Here is a 20,888-nt window from a genome sequence, read left to right as displayed (position 1 = left end):
TTAATTTAAAAAGTTTCCATTTATATTTGATCGACTAAAAACTCAGAACATACATTTTTCTTATAAATGGTATACCCATCCGTATAAGCAGAGCTTGTGCCACGGATGGGGAAGGTATTAAGTACCTATAGTTTGTAGGGTATATACATATTTTCATTAAAAGAAATTTGTATTCAATATTATTAGTAAGGACTTTTTCAAAAGACTTTTCCAAGAAGTGTCAAGTATACATAGTTTTGCTCAAGTTATCTAACATACATTTTTCTTATAAATGGTATACCCATCCGTATAAGCAGAGCTTGTGCCACGGATGGGGAAGGTATTAAGTATAGTTTGTAGGGTGTATATATATATTTTCATTAAAAGAAATTTGTATTCAATATTATTAGTAAGGACTTTTTCAAAAGACTTTTCCAAGAAGTGTCAAGTAGAGTTTTGCTACATCAAGTTATCTATACAAGTTTCACTAGTGGTTCAATTTCATGATTTCTCAATTTTAGCCTAAAGATATCATTTTTTGCAACAGATTCTACAAGTGCAGCCAGTTGCAATTGCAAGTTCACTTGCTGCACAGTTATATTACGGGCTTGTAATTATGGCCAATGCAAGTCTCAAGGCAAACCAGGTCGGTATATTTCGCCTGGGAGTTTTTATTGTCATTTTATTATAGTAACAACACGCGAGACCCTCAATGTAGTTGTTTAGTCACTATTGGAACGAAATGACGTTAGAAGAGTTCACGAAGGTTAAGCGAAGTTGCGCGTGGTTGGTGTTCGGATAACAATCTAAAAAGGAAAAGGGATAGTAACAACACGCGAGACCCTCAATGTAGTTGTTTAGTCACTATTGGAACGAAATGACGTTAGAAGAGTTCACGAAGGTTAAGCGACGTTGCGCGTGGTTGGTGTTCGGATAACAATCTAAAAAGGAAAAGGGAAAAAAATCACACTGAGCCTTAATCCTGGCTTACAATAGAAACCGAAAAGTTTTCCCATTAGATAAATTTACAATGATATGTATTCCCACCACATAAGTAATTTATTATGTTCAAAACTCAACAGTGATATAACACCTGAGTTATGCTTACACATACTTAAATAGGTATCTTTATCATAAATCATAACAATTGATGGAAAATAATTGATTGTTTTTTCATGTTTGTTAGAGGAAACTAACAAAGAAGGTCATATCGTCCCGAAATCGGAGGATAGGAAAGGAGAAAGCCAGCCGTTCCGAGAACGAACCTTATCTGTTTAGGATAAAATTCGCTCCGGGCGGGAATCGAACCATCGACCTAGCGCTTACCTTCCAAGACAACTAGACTGGAGACGCGCTACCCTCCAAGCTAACAAGCCTGGCAAGGAAGGATTCTTGGCTGCAATTTAAGGAGTTTTTTCGCACGATACTGTAGGGCAGGGGTTTCCAACTTCCATGTGTATGCGGGCCACATGCTACATTGGGAGGTACTTCGCCGGCCACATATGTACATAGGGGAGCATTGTAGGAACCCCCCTCCCCCCCCAACTTTTCAGAAATGCAGTACTATCAAATTTTGGACGCCGCAGGCGAAATTTCTCCAAAAGTATTCTTCTAATTGAGACTGCAATCTGCAATATGTGAGTATGAGAGAACGAGGAGGGAGAGAGACAGAAAAGAAAGAGAGAGAGAGAGAGAGAGAGAGAGAGAGAGAGAGAGAAAATCCAAGAACTCTACTGTCATTCTCAGGAGTTCAGAAAAAGGGAAAAAGTCTAATTACATTCTCTTTCTCTCTCTCTCTCTCTCTCTCTCTCTCTCTCTCTCATCTCCTCTCTCTCTCTCCTTACCTTGATGTCAAATCAAGTATGAACAAAATGCTTGTTGAAACACAGGCAAGGGGGAGAGAGAAAGAGGATGGAGAGAAGCAAATGGAGGGTAAAACGGATGAAATTAGAAGAGAGACGGAGGACAAGAAAGAAATCTCTCATTTTCCATGTAGGGGAAAAAAGAAGAGATAAGACGAAAGAGAGGGAGAGCGGAAGAGAGAGAGAGAGAGAGAAAAAAAGAAGTTTAAAGGGATAGAAGAGATAAGACGAAAGAGAGGGAGAGCGGAAGAGAGAGAGAGAGAGAGAAAAAAAGAAGTTTAAAGGGATAGAAGAGATAAGACGAAAGAGAGGGAGAGCGGAAGAGAGAGAGAGAGGAGAGTCTAACAGAAAGCTACATTATTTGTAGAAAATTGCAATCTGTAAAAGAAGAATCACAGAAATAGAATTAGAACCAACTGTAGAAAACAGAGAGATCGGAAAAGAAGGAGGAGAAGCTGATGAAGAAAGAGGGGGAGAAGACGTAGAAGAATAAGATGAGGGGGAGGAGGAAGAAGAAGAGAAAGGAAAGGAAACAAATATACTCGAATGGAGAGAAAAGAATTCAAAAGTAATAAACCACGGGAATGTTGGAAGCAATTTACTTGGCTGTCTTTTACATGAACTACCTAAGTCTAAATGTGGTTGAGGGAGACAAAGCAGCCAAGGATATGACCAAAAAAGTGCTATTGTACTATTTTGCTTTATTTTCTGATCTCACCACTTTTATAGGCCGACATTTTTGGATAGGAACTTGGCCTTTTTTTTTCACATTTATGTTTTTGTGGGGGATCTCACTCCTTTTTTCTAAGCATGTATTTTAACATGATTAGTAGGTTACGGTAGGTACCTACAGATCTTCTTATTACCGTGAGTTGTTGTTGTTGTTGTTGTTGTTGTTGTTGTTGTTGTTGCTGCTGTTGTTGTTGTTGTTGCTGTTGTTGTTGTTGTTGCTGTTGTTGCTGTTGGTGTTGGTGTTGGTGTTGTTGTTGTTGTTGTTGTTGTTGTTGTTGTTGTTGTTGTTGTTGTTGTTGTTGTTGTTGTTGTTGTTGTTGGTGTTGTTGTTGTTGTTGTTGTTGTTGTTGTTGTTGGTGTTGTTGTTGTTGTTTTAGCGGTTTTAGCTTTCGCCGAATGGCAATAGCAGAATAAAGGAAAGGTATCTTTTCGTATCTGCTATACACCGGGGTGATGGTCTCTAGCTCTAGCCATGTTAAATTGGCTGGCTCGTCCTGAACCACAGTCAACCATCGTGAGGACTTGTGCTTGGTCTTTAAAAGCAGAGAGAACGCTTTGAGGAACTGCCAGCCTTGCTGGCTGGTTAGGGTTAGCTGTTCTCCTCCCTGTTTATAGTTCCACAGCCAGACGCTAGTTTACTCTCTGTTTAACGTCCCCTAGCCAGTATTCCTAGCCCCTAGCCAATACGTATAGTAATAGTACTTACATAGATATTTTTGAACAAGATAGAAGGTACTATTAATTGTACCAAAGTACGAGTACATACATATGAAAAAATGGAAAGTATTAGGTATCAACATTCTTCTACAAAATGGAATGGAACCATTTGGCGACAAGCTGAAAGTGGGAAAAAAATCCAATTTAATAAAAGAGATGTGAGAAAAAAGCTAATAAAAGAGGTGTGAAAATACAAGTAAACTATTATTGCTGGTGTCTTTGTTGTTGTTTTATTTTTTGACATTACATGGACTCAAATTCCAAGGAATAGAACAGTTGCGCTTACTTGGATGATGTTTCAAAGTCATAGAGCATGAAAAATGAGGATCAACGGAATTTTTCTTTTTCTTCTACGTCTTCTAGATCCCGAGATAAATCGATTTAAGAAAAAGCGGTAAATCGTGAACTTTGACGTCACGGCATACGCTCCCGTAGGTGATGACGTCACATCAAATGTCCTGAGCTAAACTCCCTCGCAGACAACACATTAATGTGTTTGTGCGCATACGTTTCTGCGCATTTCTTTCTGCTCCTCCACCAGCGTGCTTGCATGAGGCAACTGCCTGAAGTCTGACGTCACAAATTTTTGAACGCTTTCATTAGAATGGAAAATGAAAATTGAATTTTCGACCTTTTACAGTTTTTTCGGAGTTTTGACCTCAGATTTGGATTTTTCACTACTTTTTACGTAGGAATCGACCTTTTATTAATAAATTTTACCCAATTGCAACTGCTCCATTGGAAAATTTGTTTTAAGGACCACTGGTTTAAAAACGGGTTCAGCCCGAGAGTCAGATACTTCTAAATTTAAACCAAGCAGGATATGGACCCCGCGGGGGGTTCTATTCTGGAGATATTCATAGTTCATACGGAGTATCTATCAAATCAAATTTAATCACCTTTGTCATTGTTGGACGGGGAGATCTCTTATAAATATTAATTTCGTCTATCGTGTAATTGGTTTATTGAGCTGGTATTTTCATTTATCCATCACTAATCCTTTTTTTTTAAATCAATGTATTATTGTAATGTCCAAAAAGTATCCCATAAAATGTCAAAATGTGCGACCTTTTGGTTTCTTCTTCTCTTTTTCCACCTTCTTCGTCTTTTTCTTCATGTTTCATCTTCTTCTTATTTTCCACTTTTGTCTCCTCCTTCTTCTTCTACTCCTCCACTACCACTTTTTTCAAATGTCTTTCTCACCTTTTTCCTCCCTCTCCTTCTCTCCTCTTCTTCCTCCACTTTTATCACCGTCTCTTCCTCTTTCTCTCTTATCATATTCATACCACGTGCATTATATTGAACTTTCCACCTCCTCCTCCTCCTCCTCCTCCTCCTCTTCTTCCTCTCTTTCTCACATGTTTCATTAAATCTGATATGAATATTTACACATCCATATATCTATCGCTTCTATGTTATAGGTATCAGATATTTACACACACTATCTATTCTGTTCCTCTTTGTGTACACAGGAGTGCAAGGTGTTAACAATGTGATTACGAGAGTGTTGATATTTTATCTCCCTCTTTCAGTCCGGTGTGTCTTATTCTTTCTGAGATCCTTGTCTCCCTCCCTATCTTTCTTTCTTTCTCTCTCTCTCTCTCTCTTCCTACCTCCCTCTCCCTCCCTAACCCTCTCTCTCTCTCTCTCTCTCTTTGTCTCTCTCGCTTCCTCAATTTTTCTATTTTCTCATATTTTCTCCGTCTTTCCAACTTTTTTAATCGAGGGGAAAAAAAAAGAAAGAGGGAGAGAAGGAAAAAAAGAGAGAAAGAAAGGGGAGATAACAGGAGGGAAACAGAGAGGGAGATATAGACGGATTTTGGAGTGGAGAGAGGGAGGGAGATAGACGTATTTGGGGAAAGAGAGGGAAGGAGAGCGAGATAGACGTATTTAGGAGAGAGAGAGAGAGAGAGAGAGAGAGAGAGAGAGAGAGAGAGAGATTCAGGGATGGAGGGAGAGAGAGAGAGAGGGAAAGGAAGAAACGGAGAGAGGGAGACAAAGGTAAAAGCAAATCAAATATAAAGCCCCGAGCATTCTGTATGGGAGAAAATTACCAGAGACCTCAGTGGTGTAAAAACGTGGCCCTAGTGTTGTTGCTACTTTATTAGAAGGTTCGATTCCTGCTGGGGGCAAAATTTATTCCAAATCAATAAGGAACGTGTTGTGATTTTATTATGTCAATTGCCTGTATTGTATGTAGTTCAATAAATTACAAATGGTCGCAGATTCGATTCCCGCCCGGGGCGGATTTTATCCTAAACGGATGATGTTCGTTCTCAGAACGTCTGGCTTTCTTGTATCTCTTCGATCGCGGGACGAGAAGACCTCCGGCCTCCGTTGTTACACCTCCTCTATCGAATTTCCACCGAAAAAAATTAATTCTGGCGAGGCACCTACTTACAATTAATTCTGGCGAGGCACCTACTAAAGTTAATAATTTTCTTTAAATTAGGTTAGGTTAGGTCTTTTTGGGGGATAAGACCTTTAGAAACAAGGAAAATATGTAATAAAAAAACGAAAACGAAAACGAGAGGAGGAGAACTATCGATAGTTCTCCTCCTCTACTCCTCTCTTTCTCACATGTTTCATTAAATCTGATATGAATATTTACACATCAATATATCTATCGTTTCTATGTTATAGGTATATCAGATATTTACACACACTATCTATTCTGTTCCTCTTTGTGTACACAAGAGTGCAAGGTGTTAACAATGTGATTACGAGTGAGTTGACAGCATTCGACATGTCAAGTGGAAGCGTGCACGGCTTAAGACCGTGTTGCGCTTTTCCAGGATTGATTTTACAAAACTGGAAAATCTAGGATTACAAACTGAAAACTAAAAAAAAAACTGAATAAAAAAATCCTGGATTTTTTACTTTTTTCAATTTCTAACCCTGAAAGTTAAAAAAAATCTTGTTTTTCCCCCTTTCTTACCTGAATATCCTCGTCAAAGTTCCTTCAAATACAGGGTAAAGGGACATTTCGAAATGAACTTTGGGCAGATGCCTGAAAAGAAAGAACACAAAAAATGAATAAATAAATAAAATCAATTACCTAAATCCCTATTCATCTTTATCCCAAAATTGGCCTAAACTAGACCCAAAAAATAAACTAACCACCAATGAAAGATTAGACCTAAATTCCTAAATCATTCGAAGAATTTTCTACTCATCATATCGGCGTTCGGGCCCTGGGGCTTTCTAATCCACCAAGATCCGAGACTGTCGGATTCAACTTCGTTAACTGTGTTGTTCATCTTGAGACTGACGTGACATTTTCTCCTCTGTGTTTCAGGTATGAAATGGTGTCAAACTCAGGTTTAAAATTTGGATTAGGACGATTAGGTATTCGAAATACGAAAAGGTAAGTTCGTTACTGAGAGTGACTGAAAATAACCCGAAGGAATAATAACAACAAAACAAAAACAAGGCGGATTTTATCCTAAACGGATGATGTTCGTTCTCAGAACGTCTGGCTTTCTTGTATCCTGTCCTTCTCTCTTCGATCGCGGGACGATAAGATTTCCGGCCTCCGTTGTTACACCTCCTCTATCGAATTTCCACCGAATAAAAGTAATTCTGGCGAGGCACCTACGTAGATGAAAGCTTATTGCTATAAAAATTGAAAACTCATTTTTCTTCTTCTTCTTCTTCTTCTTCTTCTTCTTCTTCTTCTTCTTCTTCTTCTTCTTCTTAAATTAGAACACAAGCGTGTATAACGTATTTTTACTTTCTATTACTACAGTTATAGGAAAGCTATACTAGTACATAATGAAAAAATATTGCAATCGGTCCAAATTTTTTCCAAGAGGTTTGATAGAGGAAACTAGGGTAAAATCGTTCCAAATCGAAAAGAGAAGGAAGACAGGACAGGAGAAAGCCAGCCGTTCCGAGAACGAACCTTAACTGTTTAAAGTAAAATCCGCCCCGGCGGAAATCGAACCCGCGACCTATAGACTTACTACCCTCCAAGCTAAGAGCGTTAAGAGTATAACGCTATAACGTACACTATTTTTACAGCTGCGTCATATTTCGTTATAACATGATTCCACTTTGAATTCATCAATATTTACCTACACCTACGATTCTACAAAGGAAAAACTTCTTTCTTCTTTTCCATTCGCCTCATTTATCATTTTTCCAATCCACATCATCATCCTTTTATTGTACTCTTTCCCTTCCCTCCAATTTCTTTTATTACCTACTCCTCCTTCTTTTCATTCCATTTCTTCTTCTTCTTCTTCGTCGTCGTCTCCCCGTCTTAGGTATTCCTTTTATTACCTACTCCTTCTTCTTTTCATTCTATTTCTTCTTCTTCGTCGTCTTTCTTCTTCTGCTTCTTCTTCTTCTTCTCCTCCTCCTCCTCCTCCTTCTTCTCTTCTTCTTCTGCTGCTCCTTCTTCTTCTCTCCCTCTTCCTTCTAATTCTTCTTCTCCCCCTCCTCCTCCTCCTCCTCCTCTTTTCATTCCATTTCTTCTTCTTCTTCTTCTTCTTCTTCTTCTTCTCCTTCGTCGTCTCCCCGTCTTAGGTATTTCTTTTATTACCTACTCCTTCTTTTCTTTTCATTCTATTTCTTCTTCGTCGTCTTTCTTCTTCTGCTTCTTCTTCTTCTTCTTCTCCTCCTCCTCCTTCTTATTCTTCGCCTCCTTCTTCTGCTGCTCCTTCTTCTTCTCTCCCTCTTCCTTTTAATTCTTCTTCTCCCCCTCCTCCTCCTTCTCCTCCTCATTCTATTTCTTCTTCTTTGCCTGTATTATGCATAGAAACCGTGTAATAGGTTCTCCAGGTACAAAGAGGATAAGGGAGGGGAGGGGAGGGGAGAGAGAGAGAGTGACAGACAGATAGAAATAGGGAGAGAGAGAGAGAGAGGAAAATATAGGGAACGTGATGTAGGAGAGGAAGTAAACAGAAATTGGAAGAGAGAGAGAGAGAGAGAGAGAGAGAGAGAGTAGTTAAAATAGAAAGATACAATGAGGAAGAGGGAGAGAGAAAGAGATAAAGAAATAATAGAAAGATATCTACTAGTACCTACATAAGAAGAGAGGGAGGAGGAAAGAATAGAAAGATACAATGAGGAAGAGGGAGAGAGAAAGAGATAAAGAAATAATAGAAAGATATCTACTAGTACCTACATAAGAAGAGAGAGAGGAGGAAAGTAAGTAGGGAGAAAGAGAGAGAGAGAGAGAGAGAGGAGGAAAGTAAGTAGGGAGAAAGAGAGAGAGAGAGAGAGAGAGGGGGGGGAGTAAAAAGCGGTAGCTGCTATTGGAAGAAATTGAAAACGGAAGAAAATAAAGGTAATGCTCTCTCTCTCTCTCTCTCTCTCTCTCTCTCTATGAATCTTATTATCTCCCCCCTCTCTTCTCTCCCTTTCTTCTTTATCCTTCACCATCCTCCTCCCTTCTCTCCCCCCCCTCCTCCTCGTCTCTCTCTCCCTCTCTCTCTCTTTTATGTACAAATACTATCTCGTTAGGTAATGTGTATTGATAGCATTACGTCCTTCTCTTTTCTTCCTCCTCCTCTTCCTCCTCCTCTACTTCTTCTTATTCCCTTCCTTCTTTTTCTTCTTCTTTTCCTTTCTTTTCTTCCCTCTCTCTCTCTCTCTCTCTCTTTCTCTCTCTCTCTCTCTCATCTTTCCTTCCTCTTCTTTTTCCCTATTTCCTTTTTCCTCTCTTCCCCTATTTCATTTTCTCTCTTCTTTCCTTCACCTTTCTTTTGTTACTTTTCCCCCCTCCTCTTATTACCTCTCTTTCTGTATTCTTCTTCTTCTCCTTCTTCCTCCTCTTCTTCTTCTCCTTCTTCCTCCTCTTCTTCTTCTCCTTCGTCTTCTTCTTCGTCTTCTTCTTCCTCTTCTTTCTTCTTCCTCTTCTTCTTCTTCCTCCTCTTCTTCTTCTTTTCCTCTTCTTTTTCCCTATTTCCTTTTTCCTCTCTTCCCCTATTTCATTTTCTCTCTTCTTTCCTTCACCTTTCTTTTGTTACTTTTTCCCCTCCTCTTATTACCTCTCTTTCTGTATTCTTCTTCTTCTCCTTCTTCCTCCTCTTTTTCTTCTCCTTCTTCCTCCTCTTCTTCTTCTCCGTCTTCTTCTTCCTCTTCTTTCTTCTTCCTCTTCTTCTTCTTCCTCCTCCTCTTCTTCTTCTTTTCCTTTCTTTTCTTCCCTCTCTCTTTCTGCTCTTCTTCCCCTCCTTTTCCCTATTTTCTTCTTCCTCTCTTCTTCTTCTTTTCCTTTCTTTTCTTCCCTCTCTCTTTCTGCTCTTCTTCCCCTCCTTTATCTTTCCCTCTTCTTCGTTTTCCCTATTTTCTTCTTCCTCTCTTTTTTTTGCGTTCAATTTAGCAATTTACATACGAGATTTATTTTCGTTTCAACCCTTCACGTTTTTCCAGAACACCTACCATTTATTTTGCGTTGAATTTTGTTTACAAAGAACACAGCAACACAGTACAATATAGGTACAAATGTACAATACATATTATGTAGGTATGTATATTCTGCAATACTGCCAAGAGATAGATAAATGTTTAACTTGTTTACAAAGAACACAGCAACACAGTACAATATAGGTACAAATGTACAATACATATTATGTAGGTATGTATATTCTGCAATACTGCAAGAGATTAGATATGAGATAATAGAATTGCTAAACCATTTTTCATGAAAACAATTGAATTTTAAAGATATTTATCCACCATCAAATTATTAGGTTTTTTTCTATACCAATTCTCTCACAAGCACATTAAACATACATAGAGCTGAATCCTCCTCGGCTAAAACTTCAGCTGAAAGCTTCAGTTTTGCCCCCATGGATACTACATAGTACATAATTATGAGAAAAGATCACAATTTCGAACACTTTTTCCACCCTCCAAATTAGTCAGTCAATTTTGAAAACTTGCGATATGCTGTTTTTGTTCGAAAGCCACGATATTTCTACTGTGGGCTGAAACAAGCACATTAAATATACAATTATACATAGAGCTGAATCCTCCTCGGCTAAAACTTCAGCTGAAAGCTTCAGTTTTACCCCCATGGATACTACATAAATTATGAGAAAATATCACAATTTTGAAGAGTTTTTCCACCCTCCAAATTAGTCAGTCAATTTTGAAAACTTACGATATGCTGTTTTTGTTCGAAAGCCAATTAGGTTTTTTTTCTATACCAATTCTCTGACAAGCACATTAAACATACATAGAGCTGAATTCTCCTAAGCTAAAACTTCAGCTGAAAGCTTCAGTTTTACCCCCATGGATACTACATAATTTATGAGAAAAGATCACAATTTTGAACAGTTTTTCCACCCTCCAAATTAGTCAGTCAATTTTGAAAACTTGTGATATGCTGTTTTTGTTCGAAAGCCACGATATTTCTACTGTGGGCTGAGCCCACTTTCATTTTCATAATAAGGGATAGGCTATAGGCTCATAATGTATTGGTAGATTTGTAGTTAAACCCACTTTCATTTTCCGAATGAGGGATACTAAGATATAGGTAGGCTTATGTATTGATAGATTGGTACTTACTGCTTACTGTATAATGCCTTTGTTGATAGCTCTGCCTACCTGTTAATGTGTTAATCTATTCTATTAATCTATAACTGTGTGCTGTTAATCTATAGCAAAGTGCAGTGTATAATTGCCTATAGTAAAACACCAACGTTAATCAACATAAGAAGTTTCTATTGTTTTAATTGTATACAGGGTGTTCCAATCAACAGTAAAAATCCCCCCCTTGTACACAAAAATACAAGACATTACAAAGCCAAGGGCTAAATAATAGCATTTCCATTCCTTTACTCTGACAACATTTTATGAAATTATTTCTAAACGTAAAAACGTGTCAGGTCTAGTACCTTTTGGTAGGCGGACCTTTTCAGCCGTACCTGTCAGGTCTACCTGATCGTGTATGTGCTCATCAGGTATCAGGTAGACCTGACAGGCGGACCTGATCAGTTGTACATGTCAGGTCTACCTGATAGTGGCTGGCCTTTTGTTCGGCCCTGTTACTCATGCAGTTTTAATTTGCAATTTTAAATTTAGCCACTCTTTTTTTTTTTTCTCTTAAGCGCTTTAACAATGCTTATGGGCATGTCGTTCGCGCTGTTAGCCACTCTTTGACTGCTCAATTAGTCAAGTACAAAACCTCACGTACTTGAATCATCAAGGTAACTATTGTTATATCATTATGCCAAAACCATTAGGTGAATTTAATGCTGTGGTAAAAACACCCATGAAAACATGTGTCATGAAGGTAAGTACCGCAAATCATTTGCATGTGAGTACCTACCTACCCATGCATACATATTTTTATGTACCTACCTACCTACCTAACATTTTATTTTTATAACTCTATAACCTGAGATTTAATTTGTAATGCTAAAGATTGAGTGCATATCTAAATACATAAATGGCATTTCATTCGTAATGCCAGAGTACATATCTGAGTACCTAACTTGCATTACAAATGAAATAATATTTTCTGTTGAGTTGATGACTATAGGTATGTAGGTGTGTGTATTATGTGTAAAGTGTTCACTTCTAATCAAGCATTGCATTTTGTAATTTTTCTAATCATCAACAATATCAACAAACAAACAAATCCCCGTATCCTATTAAGCAAGATGACAGGCGGAGCTAATCAGATGTACCTGTCAGGTCTACCTGAAAGTGAGTGACTGAACTAAAGGGTTTGGGGGGAAAAACCAACTACAACAACAACAACAACAACAACAACAACAACAACAACAACAACATCTTATCCGCCCCTGGAGAATAAACAGCAACAAAAATACAACAACAACATCAATAGCATCATCAACAGCAACAACAACAACATCAACAAACAAACAAATCCCCGTATCCTATTAAGCAAGCCTGCAAATGCATGTTGCATACCTGTTATCAGCAATACGGGCAATATGCAAATGTAGTCATTACCAAGTACTAAGTAGATGTTAACATTAGGGAGAGGTTCGTTTTAATTATGGGCCATTATACGAGTACCTTGAATTAGCTATTTTATTTTTACAGCTCTGAGTGGTGTTATGCTAAGTTGAGTTGATGCTAAATTTGTCGAATTGCTGTTAATGCTAGAACAGTCTACAATGGACATTCTTTTGACTAACTTTCCCCCATCTTCTCTTTCCCAGGCGAATCCTGCATCGACAAGCCCATCAAAACCCTCTGGTCCAACTACAAGCAGAACTCCAAGCCCAACGTTCAAATGAAGATCACCATCACCCAGTCTGGTTTGAAAGCTAGAACTTGTGTAAAAATTGTGAATAAAAGGTTCATTCCTACGTAAAGAGCTGTGGAGATTCCAAATCTCAGTAGATTCAAGAAGCTTGGCACACCTATGGAACCATAGGCGCCTAGTCCGTACACCTAAACCTCTAGGTCGTACTGTTACTCAAAGAAAATTGTCGGAAAATAGGGTCCATTGCCGCTCAATTTGAAAAGTTAACCCTTGTATTAGGCCATACACTATCAGGTAGACCTGACAGGTCGCCTGAGAGACTTCTTATTGCTGCCATACACTATTAGGTAGACCTGACAGGCACACCTGTTCAGGCGTACTTGATGGCCGGCCTTACAAAAGAAAATTGGCCGGAAAATGGGTCCCATCGCCGCGCCGCTCAAATAATACCCTCCGAGCTCGTTAATTGACGCCCTTGAATATGTCTGTCCAGTAATTAACCTCCCTACCGGCGAGGCACGTAGGTAGTACCTACAGATCTTTATTGGTACCTACTTAACGAGTACCTACATACATAGATTAGATATATCTTTATTAGTACCTACTTAGATAGTATGTACATAGATAGTGGATAAAATTGTATATACCTACTAAGTACCTTTATTTATATCTTTATTAGTACCTACTTAGATATGTTAGTACCTACATACATAGATTAGATATATCTTTATTAGTACCTACTTAGATAGTATGCACATAGATAGAGGATAAAATTGTATATACCTACTAGGTACCTTTATAATATATCTTTATTAGTACCTACTTAGATATGTTAGTACCTACATACATAGATTAGATATATCTTTATTAGTACCTACTTAGATAGTATCTACATACATAGTGGATAAAATTGTATATACCTACTAAGTACCTTTATTAGTACCTACTTATTAGATGTCTTAGTACCTATACCTATGTACATAGATTGTGGATAAAATTGTAGGTACTCTGACGCTGACCAATGTTCCGATTCGGCCTTGAAGCATACCTACCGACATTATCTACAACTAACACGTACTTTGCAACCTGTCCAAGCGTAGACAAGCGCTTATGAAGAGGGGTGCAATAGTCCTACACACTGGATGACACAGAAATTTCGTGAGGAAAGTCCCCCAATACAGCCAAACTAGGGGAGACAAATTTACTTTCTGGTTCTCTTGTGTTCAGAGTCACCTAAAAAGGAAGCATTGGGTCTCTTTTCACCCATTTGATGAGGGACACACTGTAGAGTGGACAATATGGACATACTACGACGCAGACAAGTAAAGATGTTTCATAGCTACAAAGTGGTCCATCTTTTTCTTCTTCTTCTTCTTCTTCTTCTTCTTCTTCTTCTTTGTTTGAAAGCCCTTACCAAACAGCACGGCCTTACCGAGTATTGGAGCAACCGGATCACGTACTGCGTGCAGCCTAGTCAATATCCGAAAGTGTTCTGCTGGATATATCGACATGAGGGTGAGTACCAAATAGTCATAAGGAAAAAGCCCACTCTGAGGCTTAGGTGTAGGGGCAAAGAGCCCCAAAAGATAGTTAAAGATTACACGAATCTACGAAGTATTGAAGAGGGGTGCAATAGTCCTACACACTGGATGACACAGAAATTTCGTGAGGAAAGTCCCCCAATCCCCAATACAGCCAAACTAGGGGAGACAAAATTACTTTCTGGTCCTCTTGTGTTCAGAGTCACCTAAAAAGGAAGCATTGGGTCTCTTTTCACCCATTTGATGAGGGACACACTGTACTCACTGTAGAGTGAACTGGACCCTACACACTGGATGACACAGAAATTTCGTGAGGAAAGTCCCCCAATACAGCCAAACTAGGGGAGACAAAATTACTTTCTGGTTCTCTAGTGTTCAGTCACCTAAAAAGGAAGCATTAGGTCTCTTTTCACCCATTTGATGAGGGACGTAGAGTGGACAATATGGACATACTACGACGCAGACAAGTAAAGATGTTTCATAGCTACAAAGTGGTCCATCTTTTTTTTCTTCTTCTTCCTCTTCTTTGCAAGTAGCACTAGTCAGAGTGCAGCTTTTAACTCACTTATCAAACCTTTTCAATATTTTGACTCTCCTTCTTCTTTTCATCCCGCAGGTCGCAAGCTCAAGCAGCCTACACACTGGATGACACAGAAATTTCGTGAGGAAAGTCCCCCAATACAGCCAAACTAGGGGAGACAAAATTACTTTCTGGTTCTCTTGTGTTCAGAGTCACCTAGAATGGAAGCATTGGGTCTCTTTTCACCCATTTGATGAGGGACACACTGTAGAGTGGACAATATGGACATACTACGACGCAAACAAGTAAAGATGTTCCATAGCTACAAAGTGGTCCATCTTTTTTTTCTTCCTCTTCCTCTTCTTTGCAAGTAGCACTAGTCAGAGTGCAGTTTTTAACTCACTTATCAAACCTTTTCAATATTTTGACTCTCCTTCTTCTCTTCATCCCGCAGGTCGCAAGCTCAAGCAAGAGCTCCGGTGTCACGCGGTCCTCTGTTCGAAAGAAATCGTGGCGAAGAAAATTTGCAACGAGCTCAACCTCAAACTCTCCCAGGCCCTGCTTGAATTCAAGAAGGACAAAATCCTCCGCCAGAATGCGCGCCTATCGTTGGCGAATTGCGTGTATGATAATCCGAGCCTGCCCAGGCGAAAACTGCTACTCTCGACGGGGTCGAGTAACTATAAGCCGCCCCTGGAACGGTCCAAGTCCGCGCCCAAGTTGATGGTAAGATTTCCGACCCTGTAGGTCTCATCTTATAGTTTATCGTGTTTTCGCGCGAAATTTCAAAAATATCGGCCGAAAGGGGGAGATAGTAGGTAACTTTGTATAGAATTATAGAACATACCTCTGCAACTAATTTATCTCAAACATACCTGCAATTGGGTTCCCTTTGTCCAGACTATACCTCTGTAGCTAAATCATCTCAAACATACGTAGGTACCTGCAATTGGGGTCCCCTTTGCCCGGACTTGTGTCTCTTCTTCCTCATCTGATACTAGGTAACTTTGTATAGAATTATAGAACATACCTCTGCAACTAATTTATCTCAAACATACCTGCAATTGGGTTCCCTTTGTCCAGACTTATACCTCTGTAGCTAAATCATCTCAAACATACGTACCTGCAATTGGGGTCCCCTTTGCCCGGACTTGTGTCTCTTCTTCTTCATCTGATACAGGACAGAGGTCCATTAAGTCCAATATTGCAGCTTTCATTGGTCTGAAATAATAATCAACAATAGTAGTTTTAGCTGACACTATAAATGAGGGATTCTTCTTCACCTTTTCCCGTGTTTTGTTAAGAACGTCAACGCCCTTGGGTGATTGCTTTTGGGCTGACATTTGGTTTTGGCTGCAAAATTTCACGAGTGAAAATGCACAGTACTTAAAGACTGCGAGAGTCCGGGAGTAAAAGGACTTTTCAATCCTATTTTAGTGCATGAGGGGGGAGGGAGAGGAAGAGATCTTCTGCACGTGCACACAGGGTTTCGATTTTAAGTTCAAAAGCTTTGTTATGCACATTGCATAATCAAATTACTTTCAGGCACTCATACAAATACGTATTCTATCCCTCTACCTCACAAGTCATAATCTCAAGTTAAAGCCAATTTTAGGAGCATTATTTCAAGGTGAATATAATTATCTTTTAAGAAGTAAGAAAAAAAATATAAAGGGAAAAAGTAGGGATGCGCCAACCCTAAATTTTCCCGGTGTAACCTAAGTACCCTGTAAGAAAATTTAAAAAGGTGGGATAGAGCAATAATTAATTTATTTATTATAATAATGGATTGGTGAAAATATACAGGGAAAACAGTAAGGTTGACCGACCCTACATTTTCCCAGTGTACCCTGTAAGAAAATTAAAAAGGTGGGACAGAGCAATAATGGATTGGTGAAATGAAAGACCTTGTGCGATGCCTGACATCCTAATTCATAACATGATTCAATAATGTCATGAATGATTCAGTCATGTCACACGAGATGAGATGAGCAAGTAATAATATTACTATTGAACAAATATTTTCAGCTCGTAGTATAAACTGGAAATACTAAACTATATAAAGTCCAACTATTATATGGAAAACGAGAGTGAAACAAGAGAATTACCTCACTTTTGTTGTGGATAACAAACAAAAGTGAAGCAGTAGGTATTCGTTTTCCATAAAATATATTAATTCAGGCTCAATTTAAACCAATTTTAAAAATATTACATAAAATAATAATAATAAAAAAAACTTCTTCTAAAGATCATAATCTAATATGTCTCCGAAGAATATGCCAGAAACCAGAATCCATATTTATGAAACAAGAATTCGAATTGAATGAAATATCTTTCAAATATTTACATTTTGTGACATTTACTTTTAGGAAGAAGGAAAAAAATCTGTCCAATAGCTCCAACTTTAAAGCCATGCTTTCCTTGTCAAACTTCAAAGAATCTAAGATTACTAAATTGAAGACTCTGCAACTTTGTGAATATAAAGTCCAACTATTATGTGGAAAACGAGAGTGAAACAAGAGAATTACCTCACTTTCGTTGTGGATAACAAACAAAAGTGAAGTAGTAGGTATTCGTTTTCCATAAAATATATTAATCCAGGCTCAATTTAAACCAATTTAAAAATACCGATTTAAAATCAAAATAACAATAATTGTCTTTTATTTTCATTTCAGGTGATTGAGGAAGATCAAGAAGAGGAGAGCACCGACGACCACATCGACTACCTTTCGTTGTGGATAACAAACAAAAGTGAAGTAGTAGGTATTCGTTTTCCATAAAATATATTAATCCAGGCTCAATTTAAACCAATTTTAAAAATGCCGATTTAAAATCAAAATAACAATAATTGTGTGTTTATTTTCATTTCAGGTGATTGAGGAAGATCAAGAAGAGGAGAGCACCGACGACCACATCGACTACAAGAAATACTCCAACTACTGCATTCAACAATATGGCGGCACACTTAAATATTCCAGACCCAACCATCACTACAACAAATTCAACAGTCTCAAATACAACCGCTCCAAATCCACCATTAGTCAGCTGAATCGCAACAACTCTCTGGACAGCATACTGGAAAACACGGGCATGAGCAATGGAAACTCCTGCGAAAAGATATACGCGAGTTGTATGTCGATCAACCAAATGAGTCCAGACACACCGACAGCTATGTTACCCGAGATAGACACGGTAGAAGACGAAACAATCGCAAGTTGTAGCAGCACACCGGTTGACGATGTAGAAGAACCTCTAACGATGAACGAGCAACTGAGTATCAACTTCAATCCCAACTATGATAATACAAACAGCGAAATAATCACCACAAATCCTAACCCGAACGAGAACGTTAAAGAATACGAAATCCATTTGAACCCCAAGTTCAACCTGTTGAAAACAAGCACGCAGAGTAATAGCAACTCGGCGCACAGTTCACACAAGCTAGGCAAATTGTTACGTAACAAATCGTTAGATTCAATATTAGCAGACAGCAATAGTGTTAATTACAATAGCAACAGAAATATCCATAGGAAATCCTGGTGTTATGGTGATGAGAAAACGTTGAGTATGATAGACAGCGATCATCACCAGCAAAACACAAAGAAACAAGCGTCTTCGGTAGAGAAACTCAACCAGTCTACGCATAAATTCAGTTCATTTGAACATATTAACCATTTGATTGAACAGTCCATAAAATCCTTAGGCAATACCCAACAAGAAAATGTTAAAGTTTCAAATGAAAGGCATTTGTCTGATGAGACTGAAACAACGATGAAGAATGATAAGAAAGATCAATTAGTTGATACAAGTACAAAACTCCAAACGAATACTCTCGTCGAAAACATGGAAGATGAAATTATGGATAGTATTACAACAGTAACTAATAGTGATATAACAGAAATAGACGAAAAACAATCAAACATTGTACAAATTAACAAACTATTGGAAAATAACGAGATTCCAATTGACTGTGATGAATTTTCAATGAATACGGACGAGGAAACGAATATCTTGAACGAATATAAATACAAGAAATATTCTCATCATAGATTACCATCGATTGAATCCGGATTCCACGATCAAATCGATTCAGACAGTCTAATGGAAATGAACTCGGAGAGTGACAATAATTATGAAAGTATAAATCATGTTCAAATAGTGGGAAGCATTGATGAGACAGACACTCCTATTACGTGCGAACTATTACGGAGTAGCCAGACCACTATTAAAAGCTTGGAAGCAATTAATGAACATGTGAAAGTGAATCAAGACACGTTTAAATGTACTCAACAAAACTTTAATATCAACTATTACGGAGTAGCCAGACCACTATTAAAAGCTTGGAAGCAATTAATGAACATGTGAAAGTGAATCAAGAAACGTTTAAATGTACTCAAGAAAACTTTAATATTAACTATTACGGAGTAGCCAGACCACTATTAAAAGCTTGGAAGCAATTAATGAACATGTGAAAGTGAATCAAGAAACGTTTAAATGTACACAACAAAACTTTAATATCAATCCTGATATCACATCGAACTCTTCAGATAAAAACAGAATTCACATCAACTGTGAAACAATAAATAAATACGACACAAACGCGAACTGTACAATTCCAAACAATCCACCCAATACTGAGATTGTTCAAAATACTCACAATGCAAATAATATAACGAGTGAAGATGTAAAGAACATGTGTAAAAATATCTCTAGCAGTCAAAGTGGAGCTAAACCAAATAGAATGTCGAAAATATTAGATAAAATCAATAGTTTCAATGAAAAAATTGAATCTTCACATTCGAATAACACTAACAAATCTATTCCGTCTGTATTACATGTGGGTAAAATAGTGAACAAATCAAACTCGAATATTGATGAAAATAGATTGAAATTCACAAACAAGCTCCTTATAAATAACATAAATGTGAATACAAAAACCGATCTTTCCACTCCAGTTCTACCTATGAATTCGTTTAATTCAACACGGATTTCATGTTCCTCGATCCCCAATTCTCAAAATTTCAGAAATAATTTTACGCAGTTCAAATGTGCAGAGTCCATCCCAGTCAGTAAAAGTGATTGTTCGATTTCAAATAATTGCTTTTGGGGAGTGGGTAGTAAAAAATAACTTGGCAAAATGACAGGTTTATAGAAAAAAAAGAAAGGTGGCAGAAAATTATTTCAGCTACATCAGAAAGACCCTGTAGGGAAAGTGGGAAAATCTTCTGGGGATCCCAGAGATTGGTTAATAGGAAAATCTAGTGGGGAAATTTTATCTATTCCCAGCAAACCGTTTCAAAAGCCCAGAAAATATCGGGGTTTCTTAAAAAATCACTGAAATGATAGCAGAGAAAATATTGACCAACCTTAAGTACAATATAAAATCTAGTGGGGAAATTTTATCTATTCCCAGCAAACCGTTTCAAAAGCCCAGAAAATATCGGGGTTTCTTAAAAAATCACTGAAATAATAGCAGAGAAAATATTGATCAAACTTACAATACGAATTCTTTGGACGAACTTTTCCTCATTTCATAATCCCTTGGATCCTGTATTTATAAACCTATCAAAACCCTTTAAGTCAAGTCCAACTACAAACACAATTCAAAGTGTTGTTCTTATTGTTGGTGTCGTTATTGTTTTCTAATGCTTAATTTGACAATATGTAATTTTTCTCCACTCTACAACATACATCACCCTATGTTAAACTTCATACCCAGTACTGTCAAACTACCCAGTACTCCATACTGACCACTTGAAATCATGAATAATGGATTGCTTTATCCATTTCCAGGGAAGGATTACGTACCGACTGTTTCTATTTTGGGAGAAATAGACTGTGATATTTGTGAGTGCTATGAGGAAGGTATCAGCATGCATAATTGATTGATGTTCGGTACAAGAGGGAGCAGGGCAAGGCTATTTAGGGGGAGAGCCAAGGGGGCCTAGGCTTACCCTCAAGCTTTATTATTTTTCTTTACTGTAGGTCAGAATCAATCTGGTTGGGGGACGTTAAACAGGGAGTAGACCAGCTTAGTCTGGATTGGGGACTTTAAACAGAGTTGTACTTACCTATATCAGCCTGGGATTCCCCTTGTTAAAGGTATTAGCAAAGATTGAGTGTGAAGAAAACTGTAGATCAGACACTGAAAGTGTTTGGTGAGGTTTATAGCAGCTGAGTATACCACAAAATAGCCAGCAACTGGCAGCATTTATTTTGTTGTACCAGACAGTCACCTGTTCAGGTAAAAGCATGCAAAAATGTTGTGTAACTTTAGTGATCTTTTGGGAACTGGTGAATCTAACATGTGGTTTTCATTGGTTACATGTTGAAAGTAAAATTCACTT

General features: G+C 38.0%; 1 protein-coding gene across 1 annotated transcript; it reads left to right on the top strand.

Moving 5' to 3' along the window:
* The first annotated feature begins 12,413 nt into the window (after window positions 1-12,413).
* On the top strand, window positions 12,414-20,426 carry LOC103508279 (putative uncharacterized protein DDB_G0282133). The gene is made up of 6 exons (XM_026822906.1): window positions 12,414-12,532; window positions 13,879-13,995; window positions 14,996-15,267; window positions 17,413-18,848; window positions 19,063-19,610; window positions 20,335-20,426. Exons 1-6 carry the CDS (start codon window positions 12,508-12,510, stop codon window positions 20,424-20,426), a joined length of 2,490 nt encoding a protein of 829 aa, XP_026678707.1. The 5' UTR covers window positions 12,414-12,507.
* Window positions 20,427-20,888: the final 462 nt, after the last annotated feature.

Source organism: Diaphorina citri, unplaced genomic scaffold, assembly GCF_000475195.1.
Source record: "Diaphorina citri unplaced genomic scaffold, Diaci psyllid genome assembly version 1.1 scaffold383, whole genome shotgun sequence".
NCBI classification, from domain to species: Eukaryota; Metazoa; Arthropoda; class Insecta; order Hemiptera; family Psyllidae; genus Diaphorina; species Diaphorina citri.
Note: the sequence above shows the minus strand (reverse complement) of the source record. Positions and strands in the feature narration are given on the sequence as shown.